The sequence below is a fragment of the Mustela putorius genome, unplaced genomic scaffold (assembly GCF_011764305.1).
Source record: "Mustela putorius furo isolate JIRA1106 unplaced genomic scaffold, ASM1176430v1.1 tig00003962_pilon_pilon_pilon, whole genome shotgun sequence".
NCBI lineage: Eukaryota > Metazoa > Chordata > Mammalia > Carnivora > Mustelidae > Mustela > Mustela putorius.
Window position 1 is genome coordinate 20,293,578 of NW_025422106.1, and position 20,207 is coordinate 20,313,784.

At 48.5% G+C, this 20,207-nt stretch overlaps 1 protein-coding gene across 1 annotated transcript; it reads right to left on the bottom strand.

The window, feature by feature from the left end:
- Positions 1–2,840: 2,840 nt before the first annotated feature.
- On the bottom strand, positions 2,841–19,968 carry LYRM9 (LYR motif containing 9). The gene is made up of 4 exons (XM_004747028.3): positions 19,866–19,968; positions 7,442–7,585; positions 5,516–5,608; positions 2,841–4,356 (listed from the first exon to the last, which is right to left on the bottom strand). The coding sequence occupies exons 2-4, from the start codon at positions 7,565–7,567 to the stop codon at positions 4,339–4,341; spliced, it is 237 nt and encodes a 78-aa protein (XP_004747085.1). The 5' UTR covers positions 7,568–7,585; positions 19,866–19,968; the 3' UTR covers positions 2,841–4,338.
- Between the last annotated feature and the right edge of the window lie 239 nt (positions 19,969–20,207).

Here is a 20,207-nt window from a genome sequence, read left to right on the forward strand (position 1 = left end):
AAATTCAGTGGTTTGTTGTTTTTTTTTTTGTTTTTTAAGAAGGCTCCACACCCAGTGTGGAGCCCAACAAGAGCCTTGAATTCATGACCCTAAGATCAAGACCCGAGCTGACATCAAGAGTCAGACACTTAACCAACTGAGCCACCCAGGTGCCCCCAATTTGGTCGGTTTTAATGTATTCACAGAGATGCATAGCCATCAACCCAACCTAATTCTAAATGGTTTTCATCTCCAAGAAACCCTGTACTAGTGAGCAGTCACTCCCCTTCCAAAGAACACCTGTCCCTCTCAGCCCTAGGCCAATCTACTTCCTGTCTCCATAGATTCTCCTGTTATGGATATTTCATATAAATGGAATCATACAATATATTCTTGTCTTTTGTGACTGACTTCTTATACTTAGCAGTGTTTTCAAGGTATATCCATTTTGTAGGGTGTATGAGTACTTTGTTTTTATTACCACATAATATTCTACTGCAAGACTATACTACATTTTATCCATCTGTTTATCGGTTGATGAACATTAGGCTGCTTTTTTTTTTTTTCCTTTTTGGCTATTATAAATTAAGCCACAAACATTTGTGTACAAGTTTTTTCTCTGAACATATGTCATTCCCCTTGGGTATATATACACAGATTTATGTACCGAACTGCTGGGTCATATGCTAACTCTATATTTAGCATTTTGAGAAACTTCTGAACTGTCTTCCAAAGCAGCTGCGCCATTTTACATTCCCACCAGCAGTGTCTAAGGGTTGCACGTTCCTCCCGCAGTGGTTTCTGATGTAGCCAAGTATGCAAGGGAAAGACACAGCATCCTGAGCCAGAGCTAGCTTGAAATCAACACCGCAGCCAAGATGAAGAAAGGGATGAGAATGTTCCTTTACCTCCACACCTGGAGTCTGGAAGCTGAGGCTGATGTAGCAAGTTGTCCAAGAGGACTTAGACAAGTCCTCTTGTGTCTCCAATTTGAGAATTTTAAGGATTTATGGTAAGGGGAAGGTGGCAATGTCAGAAAAAAAAAATCTTTTCAAAGTGATTCACCATTTTCCAGTCAAACTCGTTAGCAACAAATGTATGTGTAAAAGTGGACTAATGTCTATAAATAGGAAAATTTTAGGGGCAAAAAACTTTTTCCTTGAAAAGATTATGAAAAAGACTTCTAGATTCCTAGGGGTCATCATGGGTGCCTAAAACGAAATCTCTCCACACATTCCCAGAAACCACACAGATCAGAAGGGGGAGCAAATTAAACCATCCACAATCTCACCTAGATGGAGACATAGATGTAATTTTTGATACATACAAGGTGCTCAGTGTCTGTCCAATTAGTGAATTACTGAATACATAAATGAATGGCAACACTACAGAGGAAATGAACCTATGAAGGATGGTTAACATGACAGAGGACAGATCCAACCAGTTTTCCACAAGAGAATGCAGTTCTATGAATAAAGAAGTTTATTTGGCTCACATCTCAAATAATTGTGTGCTTTTCCTCCAGACAACTGTCCTACTTATGTGTGCAGCCCAGGTGCTGTATGTATGTGTGCTTTTGAGCTCATTGCACAGAATATTTTTACACTCAAGTGTTGAGTCTTAACAAAATTAAGCATTTTGCTGTTTCATCAGGGACATTCATGAGTAAGCCGGTGGTGATAATCCCTATCCTGATTCATGCTTAGGCACCAGCAGTTTTATTCATCATTGCTTCTGTGCCATCACTGCAAATGTTCACGGACTGGCAAAGACAGTGTCTTAGTATTATTATGAACGTAGTTTTGACTTTGAGGATCCCATCAGAGGGTTTGGGGAATTCCCAGGAGGCCATGGACCACACCTGAAAATCAATACTCCAGATATAATCTGAATAAAGCAGAATACAAGAAGGATTTTTACGTCCCTTCTTCTTGATCCCATGTCTTTCTTAATTTGGCCTAAGACTGCATTCATTTTTCAAGGAACCAGCGTCATCTGATTGGTCTGCATTCAGCAGTTAACATGAAAAAAATCTTGAAGGTGTAATGCTACGGGGAGCAAATAACATCTTCATAGAAATCATGCCTAAGCTTAGTCTTGACAGAGAAAAGATGTTTTTCAGGTGAATAAGGCAAGCAGACAGGAGGAGACGCTTGGGCAAATACACCTAGAATGAGCAGGCTGGAGTGCTGGAAGAGTGAGGAATCCATGTGCAAAGTGCAAGGGTGCCAGAGGATGTCATGGACAGGGCGGGAGTGAGGTCAGCACTGGGGACAGGAAATGCACATCATTTCCCAAGTTTTCCCCTGTCATTCAACAAAGGTAGTCTGGGTTTTTTTGTTTTGGTTGTTGGGTTTTTTTTGCTCTGAATGCTCATGTTAATCCCCATCCCCAAGGGAAGCAAGATGGACAGAGGGACAGGTTCATTAAAGGAAGTTGGGAGAAGTTTGGGTCTTCATTCCTGACAATCTGTGCTTGGGAATAGGTCCTTTCTCTGCCTCGAGACAAACTTCTCAGAGGATGTCTGTGGGAGGCACCCAGGCCTGCCCATCATGTAGTAAGGGTAAGTGTTCCCCCCTCCAAATCATCCCCTGAGCATCAGGGATAAGGAGAGGACCCCACACCCCCAAACACACAGCCAGTACTTAGCCAAGAAATAATCCCCACCTACCAGTTCCCCCATTATTAGAAAACAATAAAAATCTCAACAAAAGAGAGCCATCTCCTTTGAAGATCCATCTCCACCTGGACAGCTTTCTATAGGCCTGTCTCTAAGTCCTCAATACCTAGTATGACAGCACACAGTAGGCAACAACATGTGTCTGGGGAATGAATGAGCACACCATTCACGATACCAGAGCTTTCAGAAATCGATATATTTACTTCATTATTTGCAGATCAGTCAAGTGCATACAGATGTCCCTGAGTCACTTTAAGTCTTATAATTCATTGCGGGGTCATGAAGTGTTGGCTCATCCCTCTGGCTGAGAGTCCTTGGGGATACTCAAGTCCAGTGTGGCTTCTCCACTTTCAGCTGCTCCTCCTGCTCTGCCCAGTCCCCCCAGTCCTTCCTGGAAGCTTTTCCTCCCTTTGCTGCCCCTTCTTCCCTCCCAAATCTGTAGTGTTTGGTAGATTCAGACAGAACTTGCTTAGTAGCCTGGTGACCTTGAAATGGAGTTCAACCCGTCCATGCTTCCACCTGCCCATAGGCAAAGGGGGTCTCCCTAACCGTGGTACCCGGCCACGGCAGCGCAGCAGGCTCCCTGAGCTGGCTTCTGCAAGAAGGGCCTGGCCTGCATTAGAGCTCAGTGCTCCTCGCTGCAGCCCGGGCAGGTGGGCGGGGGCATCACTGCACTGGAGATGGGGAAACCAAGGCTGAAGCAAGCCAGGTAAGTTCCCCCAAGAGCAAACTGTATGGAATTGGGGGATGTGACCCAGCCTGCCTCTCCACGGGTATCAGGGTCACCATACTCCACAAGAATGCTTGCTCCCCACCTCCCTCCTTTCCTCTCTGCCTCTACCCTTCCTTCCAAGACCGTGGCAAAGCAGGGAAGGGCCAGCACGCCAGATCGCAGATTCACAGAAGCCTGCACACTTGGGCGTCCGTTGGAGCTGCTCTGCCCTTCTTCCTTGTTCCATGTGGCCCGTGTTTCACCACTTCAGGGACACTAAAGACTCCCTGAAGGCACGGGCCAGGACTTCACGGGAGGACAGTGCCTAGAGGAACAGCTGTTTGGTGGAGTGCTGGGCATGGTGGGGCCATGAGGGTTCAGGGACAACAAGCAAGACAGGACAGGCCCGCACACCACCCGGGCCAGACAAGGAGTGCACCAGAGAGACATGCGGAGCACTGTGGGCGGGGAGGAAGGAGCACTAGAGGATAGCCTCCTTGGGGAAGGGACATTTACTTGCACCCCCATGTACTCTGTCCTGCATGAAGCTCTTCAACTTCCTCATACTTAATCTTCACACGGGAGGATGCTGAGCTCAAACACAAGACCCTTGACAAGGAGCAGAACTGAGATTCAAATCCAGACCTGACTGGTTCAAAAACCCATGCCCTGTCTCCTCTGGATCTCCAAGGACAACATCCAGAATTCATGTGGCACCTTCAGAACAAAGTGACAAAATGTATTCTTCCCCAAATCTCCCGTGGCAACGGCCAGGAAAGCGAACATAAAAGATGCTGGGAACACACATGTGGCAAGAAGAGCTGGCTGAGCTGACGTCAGTTTCTCCTACCCCTGATTTCTTGCTCTCAGCCAATGAGGCCGATGGATATTCCAAAGCGGCTGCTGCTGCTGAGTTTCAGGAGAAGCGAGGTCTCTGCACTTCAATGTCTTCAGGACAGACAGTGTCTCAGTTTTGTTTTTTATACTGTACGGCAGAGAGATCATTAGAAGTGGGTGAGGGAAGCCAAAGGGGGAGGGAGAACCTAGGAAATCCTGAGAACCATGTTCTTTGGGGCCCTAGCTGCCTCCTGCAGGGGCTTCTTGGAGGCAGCGAGGCAGGCACCAGACAGTCAAATCTCTAGCTGGCACACAGGGACCCTTTCTTCCTTAATGGAAAAGGAACCTGACGGGGTAGGAGGGCACACATAAGAAAGACAAAGAAGGGCGCCTAGGTGGCTCAGTTGGTTAAGCAACTGCCTTCAGCTCAGGTCATGATCCCCAAGTCCAGGACTGAGTCCCGCATTGGGCTCCCAGCTCCGTGGGGAGTCTGCTTCTCCCTCTGACCTTCTCCCCTCTCATGCTCTCTCTCACTGTCTCTCTCTCAAATAAATAAACAAAATCTTAAAAAAAAAAAAAAAGACAGCAGACATGGGAATGTCAGACAGGAATATGGGGTGTGCCCATCCTGTTCTTTAAGCTACATCTTGGTTCAAAGAAAAAAAAAACTCAGGTAGAGGAAGACCCTCAGAAGTCATGAAGTCCAATCACTGAGTTTTAAAAATGAACCCCGGCCCCGACATCTGGAGATCCTGATTTAGAAGGATGGGGGCATGGGGCACGCTCCACCCAGCTCTCTGGGTTGTTCTAACACTAGTGGGTAAGGACCAGCAAGTTAATTTGTAATCCTGACTCCCTCCCTTCCTCTACCAAAATAGATGCTTGAATGTTTCCTCAATAACCCTACCTCAGTATGAATACCCCTGGCTATGAGGAGCTCACTACACCCCAAAACAGCCTTCCTGTCTGAGCCATCACAAGGCTGCTGCTAGTTCAGGCACTATTGCTTCCAAGAAGACCTTTCTCTTCCTTCTTCCTGCTACCCTGCCTTAGCTTATTCAGCACTGTTGGTGTTTAGGGACTCAGAACTCCCCACCCCTGACAGAAAACAGATACAACCAGAAAGGCATCTGCCACCAACTCTGGGCTTCTGGAAGAGGGGAGTTGTTGGCTGGGGCCGTAGGGTGCCTCTGCCTGGCTGATCTGGCCCACGTGTGGGGCAGGGGCGACCCCTGGTGGCCACAGAAATTACTGCTGTCAACCCCCCCCAACCAGAGGGTAGGAAGAGCCGGGAGCCAAGAACTTACTTTGTTCATGATCCAGTCTGCATCTTCAATGGCTCTTTTAATAATCTGCTGGATTCTCTCAGGATTGTCTTCATCTGAATGAACCCGGAAACTCTGGAAGTTTAAGCATTAAAAAAAAAATGACAAGACAAAATTCGCAGGACCAGCATCTTCAGAGCATCAGGCACAGGCCTGACACACCATGGCCACTTTCCACTGGGCATGGCTCTGAGCCCTCCAGGGACAGTTAGAAGGATCTGTCCATGGGGCGCCTGGGTGGCTCAGTCGGTTAAAGCCTCTGCCTTTGGCTCAGGTCATGATCTCAGAGTCCTGGGATTGAGCCCCGCATCGGGCTCTCTGCTTGGCGGGGAGCTGCTTTCTCCTCTCTCTCTGCCTGCCTCTCTGTCTACTTGTGATCTCTGTCTGTCAAATAAATGAGTTAAAAAAAAAAAAAAAAAAAGGAAGGATCTGTCCTACAGATGAGGAAACAGAGGCTTGGATGACCTACCCAGCCACTGTGCGTGGCGGCGGCATTCAAATCCGAGTCCCTTCTAACTACACAGCCCATCCTCCTGCCCGCAGAGCAGCAGCAGTATGGAAGACTGGCCCCCAAGGTACCCCAAATCAGGCCGGACCCAAAGGTGATCAGGCAGCAGGGGCCCAAAGAAACTTCCATCTCTCGGTTCCATTTGCTCCCTGCAGGGCATGATAGGAAGGAAAAGTGCTGGAAGGCCAAGCAGAGTGGGGGCTGGGGACCAGTGACTAGAAACTCCAGCCAGGCCCAGTGCAGAGCAGCATGGGGCTGCTGTTTGCCTTTGACCAGAGAAGGAATGTGAGATTCAGGTTCACTGGTGTGGCACTCAGAGCGCTTCACAAGGGTACCTGGTACCTCTTCTGCCCAGTCACTCTCAACCTATTTGTCTTCAGGAGCACCTCAAATGCTCACGCTGCGAAGCCCTCCCTGACGCCCTCAGACAACTAGCTGCTTCCTCCTCCGTATTTTCACAGCCTGGCTGTTGCTACCTCAACTTTTTTTTTAACTTTCCACATTACATTTGTATTCATTTAAGTTTTTTATTTTTTATTTTATTTTTATTTTACTTTATTTTTTATTTTTATTTATTTTTTATGATTTTTTATTTGGAAGTAACCTCTAACCTACAGAAGCTTTTCTCTACCAGAATCACCAGTCATGAACATCTCACATTTGCTTTACCATTCTCTCTTTATATAGGTTTGTACTACTCAATTTTCTGGGAACATTTTGAAGTTACAGACATCATGCCCTTGATCCCTAAACGCTTCCATGTGTTTTAATAAGGAGATTACTAAACCACAGTAGTCAAATTTAGAAAATGCCACATTGGTATAATACTATCATCTCATCTACAGCCCATATTCTAATTTCAGGAAGGTCTCCAATATTGTCCTTTTTAAGCACTGTTTTTGTTTTTTTTTTTCCTGGCCTAGAACCAATCCACTCATTATATTTCATGGTCATATCATACCAAGCAGAGCAGGTCTGCCTTTCTCGGTGCTTCCCGACCCTGTCATGTTGGATGAGCCAAGGCCACTGGTGTGGAGATGGTCCCTCCGTCTGGATTTACCTGATGTTTTCTCATGAGTACACTCAGGCTGTGCATTACTCACAGGAACGCCTGTCAAAGTGATGCTATGTCCTATACTCTACTCTAATTATCCATTTAGCTGCCTTATTGAGCCCTGGCACAGAGCTGATGTGCTAGAGGATAAGCGTCTGTTTTCTAAGCAGAAATAAGAGAGAGGAGCTGGGCTATGGTTTTTGGTGTCTCTTACTAGTCTGCCACTCCTCCCTTACACTACCACCCAAAAGACCCTCCCTGTCCCCTGCCCCCAACTCTGAAAGAGTCCTCCTATTATGTGACACCTCCCCACCACCACCCCGAGCTCATTATCCCCTGCTCCCACCTGCCTGACAGCATGTTTGTAATGCTCCTGGATGCCCTTGGTTGGCAGCTGCTGGCAACAGCGCAGCAGATATCGGTAGAGCTGCAGCGGCCTCTGGACCAGCTCTGCCCCTGGTAGTGGGGCCATCTGCGAGTCCCTCTGTCCCTGGAAAACACAGAGCATTATTTCAAAGGCATCAAGCCAATCCCCAGCCCTGAGCTCCCTGTTCCATGGCTCTGATACAACATGGAGGCCCAGTCCCCTTCACGCCACACTGCACAGAACCCAGACCCTGACTGAGCTTGGGCAGGGCATTCTGTCCTGCAGAAGCCTCAGCCCACGGTAGGCCTTCAGGGACCAGAGGCGAAATCACACACGCCTCATTCTTTCTGGAAGCCAACTTGTGGGGGGTGGGTGAGGTGGTGTCATGGACAGGCAGAGTAGGGGAGATGAGCAGGAAGATCCTGCACTGTAGACTAAGAAACCAGCAGACTACAGCCAACAAAGAGGAGAACGCCAGAGGTCTGAGCCTCACCACTCAAAGAATCGTCTTGGACCAGTAGCAGTGATGTCACCTGAGAGATGGTTAGAAACACTCTCACCCCAGATCGGCTGGACCAAACCTGCCTTTTAAGCAGATGCGCCACAGGCTCCTGCCTGGACCTCTACCACAGCATCTTGCCTGGTGTCTGTTCCCGCCTTTAGCCTGTCACTCTCCAGTCTTCTCCATGCTGACGCCAGAATGCCCACTGGAGCCAGTGGCCTCTGCTCAACCCCCCCAAACCAGCAAGTACCTCGCCTCTTGGTCTCTTGGCACTAGCAGTGCCTTTAGCATCAAGCTCCCCTCCTCTTCTCTGCCATGGGGGCAACTCATGTTCATCCTTCCAGCTCCAGCCCCGTGTCACTTCCTCTGAGAAGCCCTTCCTGACTGTCCTGCCCTGAGGAGCTACAGTGCCCTGTTTTGGAGCTGTTACAGTGCTTCCCACACTGCTGAGGATTCATCTGCTGCCAGGTCTGTGGAGCCTGGCCCAGGCCCCGGGGCTTCGTGCCCTGTTTGTTGAACTAGACTGAATGGAATCTGTTATCTGCTCTGTACAGATCGCTCCTCTCTGAGAGAGAAGCTCACAGTGTTCCAAACCAAGGAGCTAAAAGACCAAGATTAAGTGACTGGTCTTAGTTTTAAAGTGACATAAACAGAAGAAAGACAAAAAAAAAAAAAGACAACTCCCTCCCCCTCAAAAAAAAATAAATAAATAAATAAAGAGAGAGAGAGAGAACTAGAATACTCAATCTATCAGAGGTTCTTAAAACTATGAAAGGAAATTCATTAAGTAGCCGGTTTCAGAGGCTCCTTCATTCCATTTCCAGCATATTATCGTCCTGGCAACAATAACTGCCTGTCTCCACAGCTAAGTTTGCCAATGCCTCCTGGTACTCTGGGCTCCCGCCATGACACCGGGGCAGGCAGGTGGTGGTCTGCCCGCCCCCCCATCTCAACCTTCCCCACTTCTGCTAACAGCACCAGACGTGTGACTGCAGATCTGCCTCTCCCCGGGCCTCTGCCCACAGGTCAGGGTGGGGCTCCACTCCAGGTCTGATCAATCAGAGCTCTGCATCCACGTGGTCGCAGGGATTGGGTCACAGGTGGCACATGATGGAAGCTGGCCCAATCAGAACGCATCCTACCGCCTCTGCAGGGGTGGCCGGGAAGGCCTCCATTTTTTTCCCCTCATTACTTGCTGCTGCGGGGATTTGTGCCTCTCTCCAGGGCGCCATCTTGCCTCCTCTGGAAGCCTGAGGCTGAAGCCACAGCAGTAGGCAGAGCTAAGGGTGTGAGGGAACCAAGTCTGAAGAATTCGTCTGAACCGTCCACCCGAAGGCAGTCCCACCCCTAGACTTAGTAATGACTTAACCCAATTAATAATGCCCTTTGCCAAAGAAGCTTGGGTTTGTTACTCTGTCACTTGCAACCCAGAGAGTCCTAACTGACAGACAGATCTTGACCTCTCAAACTCTGCTTCCACGATGAGGTCTGATGGTTCCAGCTCTAAGGAACAGTACAAACAAGGCAAGGCCCCTGAGGTTCTCCTGCCACAAATATCAACCTACCAGTCTGACTAGCTGTACTAAAGCACATTCCTCCCCCAAAAAGGAGGGGAACCCCATACAATGAGGGCAAAGACCTTCAACGACCACTAGAGAGCACGTACCACCGAAGTCCCCACCTGATGGGCAGACTCCACTGGCAGGCTTCCCCAAACTATATAAAGTGCTAATCAAATATTGTAAAATGCTAGTCGTGTAACAGATGGTTACCATCTGCAGGCTTTAAAATTAACATTTGGAAAGAGCACAACTTTGTTTCAGTAGATAAAAACCCAAGCAATACTTAGAAACCAACCCAGCAAGTATGGGCGGGAGATTATTTTCAGCTCAATTATAATACTTAGTCATTCTCAGTAATAAGTAGCAGAGAATGCATGTGTGGGTCCACTCAGAAGAGTTAAACTAAAAATGCTTTAATTTAATTTAAAGTGTGGGTTTGCTATTAAGGGGCAATGAACTTCACAGCATCATTGCTAGAACTGTAGTCAAACTCTGCAGCCCCTAACCATCACCTGGCATATCTTGCTCTTTGCACTTGACTTTAGCCTCTCCTGAGCTCCTCTGTGAAGGTACCTCTGTCTTCTCAAGCAACCAAACCAAAACCATCACTAAGCCAACCTAGACTTCTCTTCCTGCCTCAATCCCACGCCACTGTTTCTAAGTCCTATCAAATTCTACCTCTGAATGCCCCCTCACATCTGTCCCCGCCTCTCTATTCCCACTGCACATCCTTGCTTCAGGCTCTTAACAGAGCTCCCAGGGACAACAGCCAGAATTCTGAGCAGGTCTCCCTATCTTCCAATCTATTCACCACTCAACAGCCATTGAGTCTTTCCAAAACCTAAATCTCAGCATGGCATGTTCCTGCCTAAAACCCCAGATCTGATATCCACCCCTAACCCTGTCCCTCATGACAACTCTCCCCAAATGTAGGAAAACTGTGAAATTATTTTAAGCAGTATATGGGTCAACATATTTTATTGTAATGATTTTTTGTTTATTTTCATGTGTAATAAAAAAAATTCCGTAATTTCATAGGTAGTGTGGCTTAAATGTTTTAAAAAGGAATAGGCGTAAAACTCGTATTTTTAAATATATCCAGCAAAAAAGAATGCAGCTGAGATGTGGATATGAGAAAAATCAGGAAAGTGGTACTAAGCTTTGGAAAGCACTGTAGATAAAAACCCAAGCAATACTTAGAAACCAACCCAGCAAGTATGGGCAGGAGATTATTTTGTTCCATAGGAACAAAGTCCATACTCCTTCCTCCAAGGCCCCTGCCCACCCCTCATCCCTTCTCGACCACTCCGCCCAGAGTCCAGGCAAACTGAGCTCTGAGTGGCACACTCCATGAGTCTGCGTCCTATTTGCCTGTTATAGTCTCTGCACTGTGACAAAATGCCTGGCTTATAGTAGACGCAATAGAGTTCTCCAGAGACACAGAACCAATAGAATATACAGAGAGAATATATCTATGTTATATTTATGTGTGTATACTATTTATAAGGAACTGGCTCACGTGATTACTGAGGCTGGCAAGTTTGAAATCTCACAGAGCAGGTGCCCCAGTTTGAGTCCATGTCAAACCAGGAAGAGCCAATGTCCCAGGCTGAAGGTCACCAGCCAAGAAAATCCTTTCTCACTCAGGGGAGGGTCAGTCTGTTGTTGTATTCAGGACTTCAAGTGCTTGGAGGAGGCCTGCCCACATCAGGGAGGGCAATCTGCTTTACTCAGTCTCCTGATTTAAATGTTAATCTCATCCAGGGGCACCTGGGTGGCACAGTCAGTTCAGCATCCAACTCTTGGTTTCCGCACAAATCATGAACTCAGGTCATGAGATCAAGCCCTGGGTTCGACTTAACACTCAGTGTAGGGTCTGCTTAAAAGAATTCCTCTCCCTCAGCATCCCCCCTCCCCTGTTAAAAAATAAATGTTGTTAATCCCATCCAAAACTCCCTCACAGACGCACCCAGAATGTTTGGCCAAATCTCTGGGCATCTCATGGCCCGGTCAAGTTGACGTACAAATGGAACCCTGACAGTAGATGCTTAATATTTACGTGTCAAATGAATCCTCCCACTCTTGCCCACAGTCTGCTTCCTGCAGGTCTCCTGACCCTACAACACTCAGGTGTTAGGTCCAGCACCTCCTCCTGGAAGCTTTCACTGACCCACCATCCCTGCTACCACGTTCAATGGGAGACCTCTGGAGTACCTCAAACAGGCCTTGCAACCCCACATCACTCTAGTTCGGGCTTCATCATGTGTCACCTGCATTACGGGAGGGTACCTGCCTGCCCTTGGCCCCCTTACAGTCATCCTCCACATGGCAGCCACAACGCCTTGTCGAACATCTTACTTCAAATCCTCCCACAGCTGGATGTGACGGGATATTGTGAATTATTATTAACTATGAATTTTCTCAGGTAGAACAACAGTGCGTCGTGTGGGAGAATGTCCTCATTCTCGGGAGACGTGAGTGGAAGGAAGTGTTTAGGGGTGATGTGTCATCACGTCTGCAACTTACTTTCACATGGCTCCACAAGAGGCAACACAAAAAGAGAAAAGATAGGGTGAGAAAGATGTGGTGAAATGTTAAGATCGTGTTTAGAGGGCAGGAATAGGGTGGACCTTGTGCTATTATTTCAACTTCTCTGTATTTTGAAATTTCTTTTGTAACTTAAAGTTATTTTAGAAAAACCCTTCCATGGCTTTCTACTTACCTAGGGGATAAAGTCTTAAACTCATGAGGCTGGCACTGACTCCTAAAGCCTTCTTGCCCATCCAGATTCACCCCTCAGCACTCCTCCACCTGCCAGGCACACTGACACACCACCTGTGGTTCCTTTAGTAATAATAACAAACCCTGAGCACTTAGGATGATTACGATCACAGCCTTACTGAGTATGTAGCATGGGAGAGACACTATTCTAAATGACGCACATGAATTAATTTCGTCTTCACAATAATTCAACAAGGAGGTTCCATTATGCTGTCCTTTTACAGAAACAGAGGCAAGAAATTTGTCCAAGGTCACAGAGCTCTGAGCACAAAAGCCAGGATCTCCACCTGGGAAGTCTGGCTCCAGAGTCCAGGTGGGTGCTACTCTTCCTAACGGCACCCCACTCCCCAATTTCTTTTTAAGGAATGACTTCTTTCCATTGAGCCTCGCCTGCTGAGACTATGGTCTGTGGCTCCATCTCTCCTGGCCAACAAGGAGAACATGAGACCCAGGCGAGGCCAACTGAGTACTCCCCATCTCTGGAAATGGGCTCTTGAGCAAGGTTACAAAGAACATGAAAATGAGTTCATGTGTTCTAGCAATGGCTGCATGACGAGCCTCTTCCTGCTCTGAACTGTCCTTGTAGCTCCTGCCTCCTGGACTTCCAGAAATGTCTAGATTCCTGCCGGGTTCTCCAGCCTTCTCCCTTGATTCTGTGAGCTCTTAACACTCTTCCAGGAAATTTCTTTTTGGTTAAGTCTTCCTGTCTCCTCTTCCTCCCCACACAGAACTAGACTCTCTCCCTGATTTGTTTGCCCATAGCCTGTGTGCCTGCTTAGGTCAGCAGGAATCACCTGGGCTCTGAGTGTTTGCCTCTCAATCTTCTCTGACCGGACAGAACTCCCCTGAGGACAGGAACTGTGTCCGATTCCCCCATCTCTATTCTTTCAGTGCCAGCACAGTACAACCTGGCACCAAGCACACTCCTCCATCAATGCTTACTAGCTGATGAACCTCAGAATCTTCCAAGCCCTGAGTTCTCCTGCCCATCACCTCTGGCAGCAACATCCTCCCTTTCCTGCCCATCCATGACAACCCTTTCCGGTCCTCTCAGCTTCCCTCCAGGTCACCTGCAGGAATTCCCTACAGGCAACTGACGCCTCCTACCTCAGTCAGTCTGGGGAGGCCATCGGGCAAGAGTATTTTCAAATCCCCTCTTTCATGAGATTCATCCTTGCCCAAGAGCTGACTGATGGGCTAAGAGAGGTGCTAGACATTTTTACAACCACCCTTGGACAAAAAAGCATTGTCATTCCATTTTGCAGATGTGAAAACTGAAGCCGACCATGAATACACAACCAGGGAGTGGCAGCGCTGGGATGTGGACTCTGACTCGACTTCAGTGCTCTAAACTCCTTGAGTTCTTGAAGGAAAGGCGTCCCTCCTTTTCCTTGTCTCTGTTAGGCTCTCAGAGCCTCTCTCCTGGATTAATCCAACACCCCTTCTGACATGTCTCTTCTTCAGTCCCTCTCTATGTGCAGCCAGAATGAGCAACGGAAGACAAAAAAATCTCATCTTTGAGCCCCTTGCTTGATATCCTTTACTGGCACACACAGAACAAGCTCTAAGCTCATCAGTATATGAGTGTGTGTGGTGGTGGTAGGGGTGTGTGTGGGGGGGTGGGTGTCAAGGCTTTCCCAGGCAACTGCCAATCTCTATCCCATTTGAAACCAAATTCTCCATTCCCTCCACCCTCTACCCAGCTCAGCCTCCTCTGTTAGGCGCACCTGGCATGCAGTGGTCCCTCAACAGAAGGGTGTCAGATTGAACCCTTCCTTGCTCCAGGAACCCTTCCTTGCACCTTCCAGTCAACTCTCCCGCATCTGGAAGACTGAGTGGAACACTGCAAGTACATGGGCCCCCGATCATGGCAAGACAGATGGGAGGACTGAGTAAGGCAGCATGCATGCCTGCCGGGATCATGGCAGCAGCCCACTCAATAGGGGGCCCTTTTCGGGGCCTGGAAAAGTAGCAAAAGGGAAAACAATACGTTATGATATCTTTAGGTGCTTCTAGCTGAGACAAGACTGGGCTGCGGAAGGGAGATGCTCACGCAAACTGACACTGGGAGAGGTGGGGGATTTCACTGATTTAGTGACCTCCACCAACATCAAAGCGAAAAAAAATAATCTTTTTTTCTTTGAAATCAAACTAAAGAGCATATGATATTTATTTAGCTTTCTCCCCAAATCAGAACTGAACTCTGGTTATTCATGCTGTCGCCTCCGATGAATTAGAAAGTTCTAAAAATACGGAAGGTGGCATGGCCTGACTCATGGTAGACGCTCTCGGTCAGAGGTGTTAACTGAATGAGCAGAAAAGTCATCCCAAAGTAGGGAGTCTCAAAACCAGAGCACCGAAGGCAGCTTTTTCCTATCCAGGGTAAAAGAAATCTCTTCTCCCCATCCCTGCCAGGGAGCTTTCCAGCTTTTCTCCCTTAATATGCTCCCAAGTCTGAGCTCTCCACTTCATTCGTGGATCTGAGCTCTGCCCTCTGGGCTCAAGTCTCTACCCGCTCCCCCCAGCCCAACAACCTCCGAGGCCATTCTGTCATTGTTCAGTTAGTGACCCCAGCCCCGAAGTCATTCTCTTCCAAGATCCCCACCCTGAAGGTGCGATCCTCTCCTAATGCCTCCCTGTCCCACTCACACTCTTCAGGACACACGCACCCTCAATATCGGTCTCCCTCTTAGACGTACTGTCCAGGGGGGAAAGCCACAGTTCTGGATCCTGACCAACTTCATGGGTTCTTGGAGCTCAAGGGGCAATGTCCCCTTCTTTTACCTAGCTCTTCAAGAAAGGCCACTCAGATGGCATTCTCGGCTCAGGCCCTCACCGTGACTCTGGCATTCAGCTCAGGGGAACTTTTTTTCCATGAACACTTCTTAAATCTGTTTCCCACCTTGTATTTTATTAGTTCTGTCCAGAGTCACCATCTGCTACAATCTCTGGGGTACCTGACCCTGTCTATTAGCCGGCTCCACTCAATTCAGCACAATAAAAGCACAAAACAATCCCATCCCAGGCAAGAAGGGGGTCCAGAGAGAGAGACAGGAGCCCCAGCGAGCTGTGTCAGTCACCCACACAACGTCATTCAGAGAACCTAGCACGTGTATGGCTCTGGGCTTGGCCCTAGGACCAGAAACGGATGGCCTGGCATGTTACCTAGCTGTCCCACCTCAAGCTTTCTACACGGCTGATGCCATGTCGTATGACCTACCGTTCAGGGAATGATCAGGAAGTGCCAGGAAGTGCCAGGAAGGTGTTGAGCGCTTCATGTGTTACCCTGTGCACCCTCACAACAATCTTCTGGGGTATGAATCATTAGTCCCATTTTATAGATAATGAAACTGGGGCTCTGAGAGGGGAAGAAACTTGCCAGAGACCACACAACTATTAGATGGTAAGGCCAGGAATCACACTGAGGACTGTTGCCCCTTGCCCCTGCCTGCTTCTAACACCACCTGCTACGTCTGTATCTGAGCCATCCACTGAATGCCGCCTGGATCCAGGCTAAGGACCCCACAGAGAACTCTCCTGGAGCTCATTCAGGACCAGGTCCGCATGCATGAAAGCACTTGACTGTGCTATTATCCCACACTTATTTTTCAACCTTCTCCATAAAACTTTGCTCCATGCTTTTCTGAAACCCAAGGCCATCATCTATAGCTTCCTGCTGCATAAAGATGAAAAAAAAAAGTCACAAGGCTGATGTCAATTATACAGACAAAGAAAAGGGGGCAGCTAAGGAAATACTAAAAAAGTTCTTAGGAAACCCAAAGGAGACGATAACAGGATAAAGGAAAAGAGTGAGAATAAAGCCACAAAGGGAATTTCCTGGGAGCCAAGTAATATCACTGGTATAAACGCTGAGAAATTGGCCTACGGCCCCATTTAACCCCCCTGGCTATTTCCCTACCCTGTGCCCTGACATAAGGCACCTAAAAATAAGTGGGGAAAAGTCATATATTTAAAAAAAGAAAGGAAAAGAATGAAACTACAGAACAAGACCAGAAATTATGCCCTATTAAATACTGATACAAGGCTAAATTAAGCCTGTGCAGGCCATTGTTTAAATATGCAATTATTTCTCTGGATGGGGAAAGTCGCAATATAGAAGCAGAGTGATTCTGCTCCCCCACCTCTGGGGCTCTAACTTGCACATGCACGTTCCAAGCTAAAACACAGGGCAGCAATTTGTGCTCCTCCAGTCCCTTTCCTTCATGGTCAAGGCTCTCAAGTCCCACCCTCCCCGTCCTCAGTGTCCATCCCTGCTTCATTCACCTGGACAGTGCCTGGGCTCCCAGCTTTGTAACAATACCTTGCTCAGACTATCCGACTATCACTCTCTCCAGTCCGACCGGAGGATACCTCCTCAAAAGCACACCGTGTCACTCACCTTCTCCAGAACCTCTGTGGAGCGTTTACCCTTCTCAAATCTGCTTCCAACTTGTCTCGTCAAACTCATCTCCTGCTGTCTACAGTCCCTACATTCTAGCCACATACTGAACTTAGAGGCTAAGTTTCTGGACCTTGGGATGAGGCAGTCTATGTTCAAATCCTTGCTCCATCACTGGCCAGCGGTGGGACCTGGGCAAGCTTCTCAATTTCTACCTCAGAGTCAGCTGCACATCTGTCCATGAAGCAACTAATGGTATCTCCTGCACAGACTCGTTGCGAGGACTCATGAATGCTCCTAAGCCACTAAGAACGCTCGGCACATACGAGGCACTTGGTAACTATCATTAATTGTGTCTCTGAAACACGCTGTGCTCTTCAACGCTTCTCTTTTCCTTACGCTGGATTCTTCATCTGCCTCAAGAATTCCTCTTGATCCTCCAAGATGTAGCTCCTGCGTCCCTTCCTCAAGACTCACACCCCACGCTGCCCATACTCCTCTATAAGATCTCACACTGTAATCCTTTCTATAAATGTGTGTTGACTTCCATTTACCAAAGAGGACACTAAAGCCAGGAGGACAATGGCTGTCCTGGAATCACAAAGCCAAAAGGTGGCAGAGCCAGGTCTCAGACTCAGGCCCTGGATCCTGAGCTCTTCCTCCCACACCTTCTGTCTCTCTCAGAGCCTAAGGAGCCACTCTGAACAGCCCATGTGTCCAGTCAACCGCCCTGAGCTAGTTTGCCAGCTTCAAATGAACGTGGTAAGCTAGCCCCGTCAATGCAAACTGGAAAAATCAGACAAAAGGCAAACATGCTGATCTCAGAGCAGTGCAACCAGCAACATGAAGCAAGTCATCGTGACGTTAAGCAATGGCCTCCCACACATAGGCCACAACACACCAATGCGGTTTGATGGCAAAAGAAGGAAACCATTACACATCCACCAGGTGTCTGCCACGTGGCTGAGTACTTCATGGGGGCTACTTACTCTACAATCCTAATACTTCCATTTTGCGGAGGATGAAAAACTGAGGCGCTGGGTCACACAGAACTGGGTGACAGCGCAGCTAGGCTTTGTACCTAGGTCTCTACCCTCCTAACAAGCTCTTTCTACACATACGTAGGGCTCATCTCAAAGGACCCTTGAGCTGAAAGCTCCCGATTTACCCTTCTCTCACTCTCTCCCTTCCTCCCTTACCCAACAGCTCTTCCAGGCACCCACATTGCTCTGCCCTAAAGGAATCCAGGTCTCACTTAAGAGGACTTTCCTACCATTCTGCAGTCCCTTCTATCTTTCTTCCTGGCACTTTTCACCACCTGACACCTCTGTATTCCCCCCGCTGGAATGTAAACTCCATACAGCAGGAAGTTAATTTATTTATTCATGGCTGTCTCCCTAATATAGTACGGTGCCTGATATATGGTAGGCATATGAGCACATGTATTGAAATAGTCACTGACATCAAGAAGGTCTAGGTGCTGGGGTTACAGAAACAAACAGAAGGCCCTGACCCTATATACCTTACACATTAACACAAAATTAAAACTAACTACTCAGTTATAACTGCTACAAAGGTGAATTCAGTCCCTGAGAGAATGGCTCATGGGGTCCCTCACCCAGTCAAGGGTCAGAGGTTTCTTGAGAAAAGGGCATTCAATCTGAGGTCTGAAGGAAGAGTAGGATTTGGTGAAGGGATGGTGAAGGCGGAAGGCAGCTTGCATGAAGGCTTAAGGGAGGAAGGGAATGCCAGGCCCCCCAGAGTCGGGGGAGGTGTGCCAAGGGAGAGCAAGAGCTAACAAGATGATGGCCAGGAAGTCTGGGTCTGATCCAGAAGGGGCTTGGTAGGAGGTGAAGAGTTAAGATTAGTCCTAAGGTCCATCAACTGATGAATGGATAAATAAAACATGGCATATTCATAGTGGAGTATTATTTTGCAATAAAAAGAAATGAAGTACTGATACAGGATACAAAATGGGTAAACCTTGAAAACATTACTGTAAGTGAAAGAAGCCAGTCATAAAAGACCAAATATTGTATGATTCCATTTACAGGAAATGTGCAGAATGGGCAAATTCATAGAGACAGCAAGTAGAATAGGGATTGCCCAGGGCGGGGGTGGGGGGAATGGGAGTTTGAGAGTGACAGCTAAAGGAGAGATTTCTTTGGGGGACAATGAAAGTGTTCTAAAATTGATTCTGAGTATGGATGCACAACACTAACTATACTAAAAGACATTCGAGGGTGCCTGGGTGGCTCAGTGGGTTAAGCCGCGGCCTTCGGCTCAGGTCATGATCTCAGGGTCCTGGGATCGAGTCCCCCATCGGGCTCTCTGCTCAGTGGGGAGCCTGCTTCCTCCTCTCTCTCTCTGCCTGCCTCTCTGCCTACTTGTGATCTCTCTGTCAAATAAATAAATAAAATCTTTAAAAAAAAAAAAAGACATTCGATGGTGCACTTTGAGTGAATTGTAAGCTATGTAAAACAAACAAACAAACAAAAAAACCCACTATGGTGACTGCTGTGAACTGTGTAAGCCTGATGATTCACAGACCTGTAACCCTGGGGTAAACAATACATTACATGTTAACAAAAATAATTTTTAAAAATAAAAATAAATAAAATAAAACAAAACAGTCCTGAGGACCACTCCGCGGGACTTGACGCATCTTGCAGACGCATCTATCAGAACGTGAAGGTCACTCCAGGCAAGCGTGCTCCCCGGGAGCTAGCCTGGGGCAGATGGGCCGCGGAGGGGCCCCGTCTGCTTTTATAAATGGCCCAGCCGAGACTGAGCGCGGAGGTGTGTGCCAGACAGTGGGCATTTCGCAGAGGCGTCTGGAGTCCCCGGGGCTCCCTGCGGCCCTCCCAGCAAACTGGGGCCTGCCCCGCTCTCCCGAGCCGCCCGGCGAGGCCTGCGACGGGCCCGAACGCGGCCGGGAGCCACACACCGGGCCACCTGGCCCTCCGAGGCCACGAGGGCCGACGCGGAGGGGACGGGGGCAACAGAAGCCCCGATGGGTCTTCCACTGGCCGCGCAAGACCGAGGACGGCCGAGGCCTCACACCCCTAGCTCACCCCGCCGCCCCGGGAGGCTCCGTCCCCCTTGCGCCCTTTCGCGCGCGGCTCCTCTCCCGCCCTCCGAAAGCCCAGCTCGGCTCACCCGCCTCCACCGAGCAACGTCAACCCCGGACGCGACGGACGCCGCAGCCACGAGTGCGCCTGCGCTCCAGGTTCGGCGCGGCACCGCCCCCGCCCGTCGGCTGTTCGTCGAGCGCCCTCTGCCGGCCGCATGCGGGGCTGGGGTCTGTTTATAAGGAAACCCTACTGGCGAAAACAGTCTGGATGCCCTTTGCCTGATCCAACCCCACCCAGATGAAAAAGAAGGCTGTCCCACTAACAGTTGCCTTCTCTACCTTAAACACCCACTCTTCCTTCTGGCTGTTGCTACCTCGGATATAAGCCCTGAAGGCAGGCTCTCCCCCATGTTCCTGAATACAGATCG

Excerpts from the sequence above, each read along its gene's own strand:
- LYRM9 (XM_004747028.3), bottom strand. The coding sequence starts at position 7,567 with ATGGCCCCACTACCAGGGGCAGAGCTGGTCCAGAGGCCGCTGCAGCTC. Across the intron at positions 5,609-7,441 it reads ACAAACATGCTGTCAGGCAG|AGTTTCCGGGTTCATTCAGA; the intron begins GTGGGAGCAGGG and ends TTAAACTTCCAG.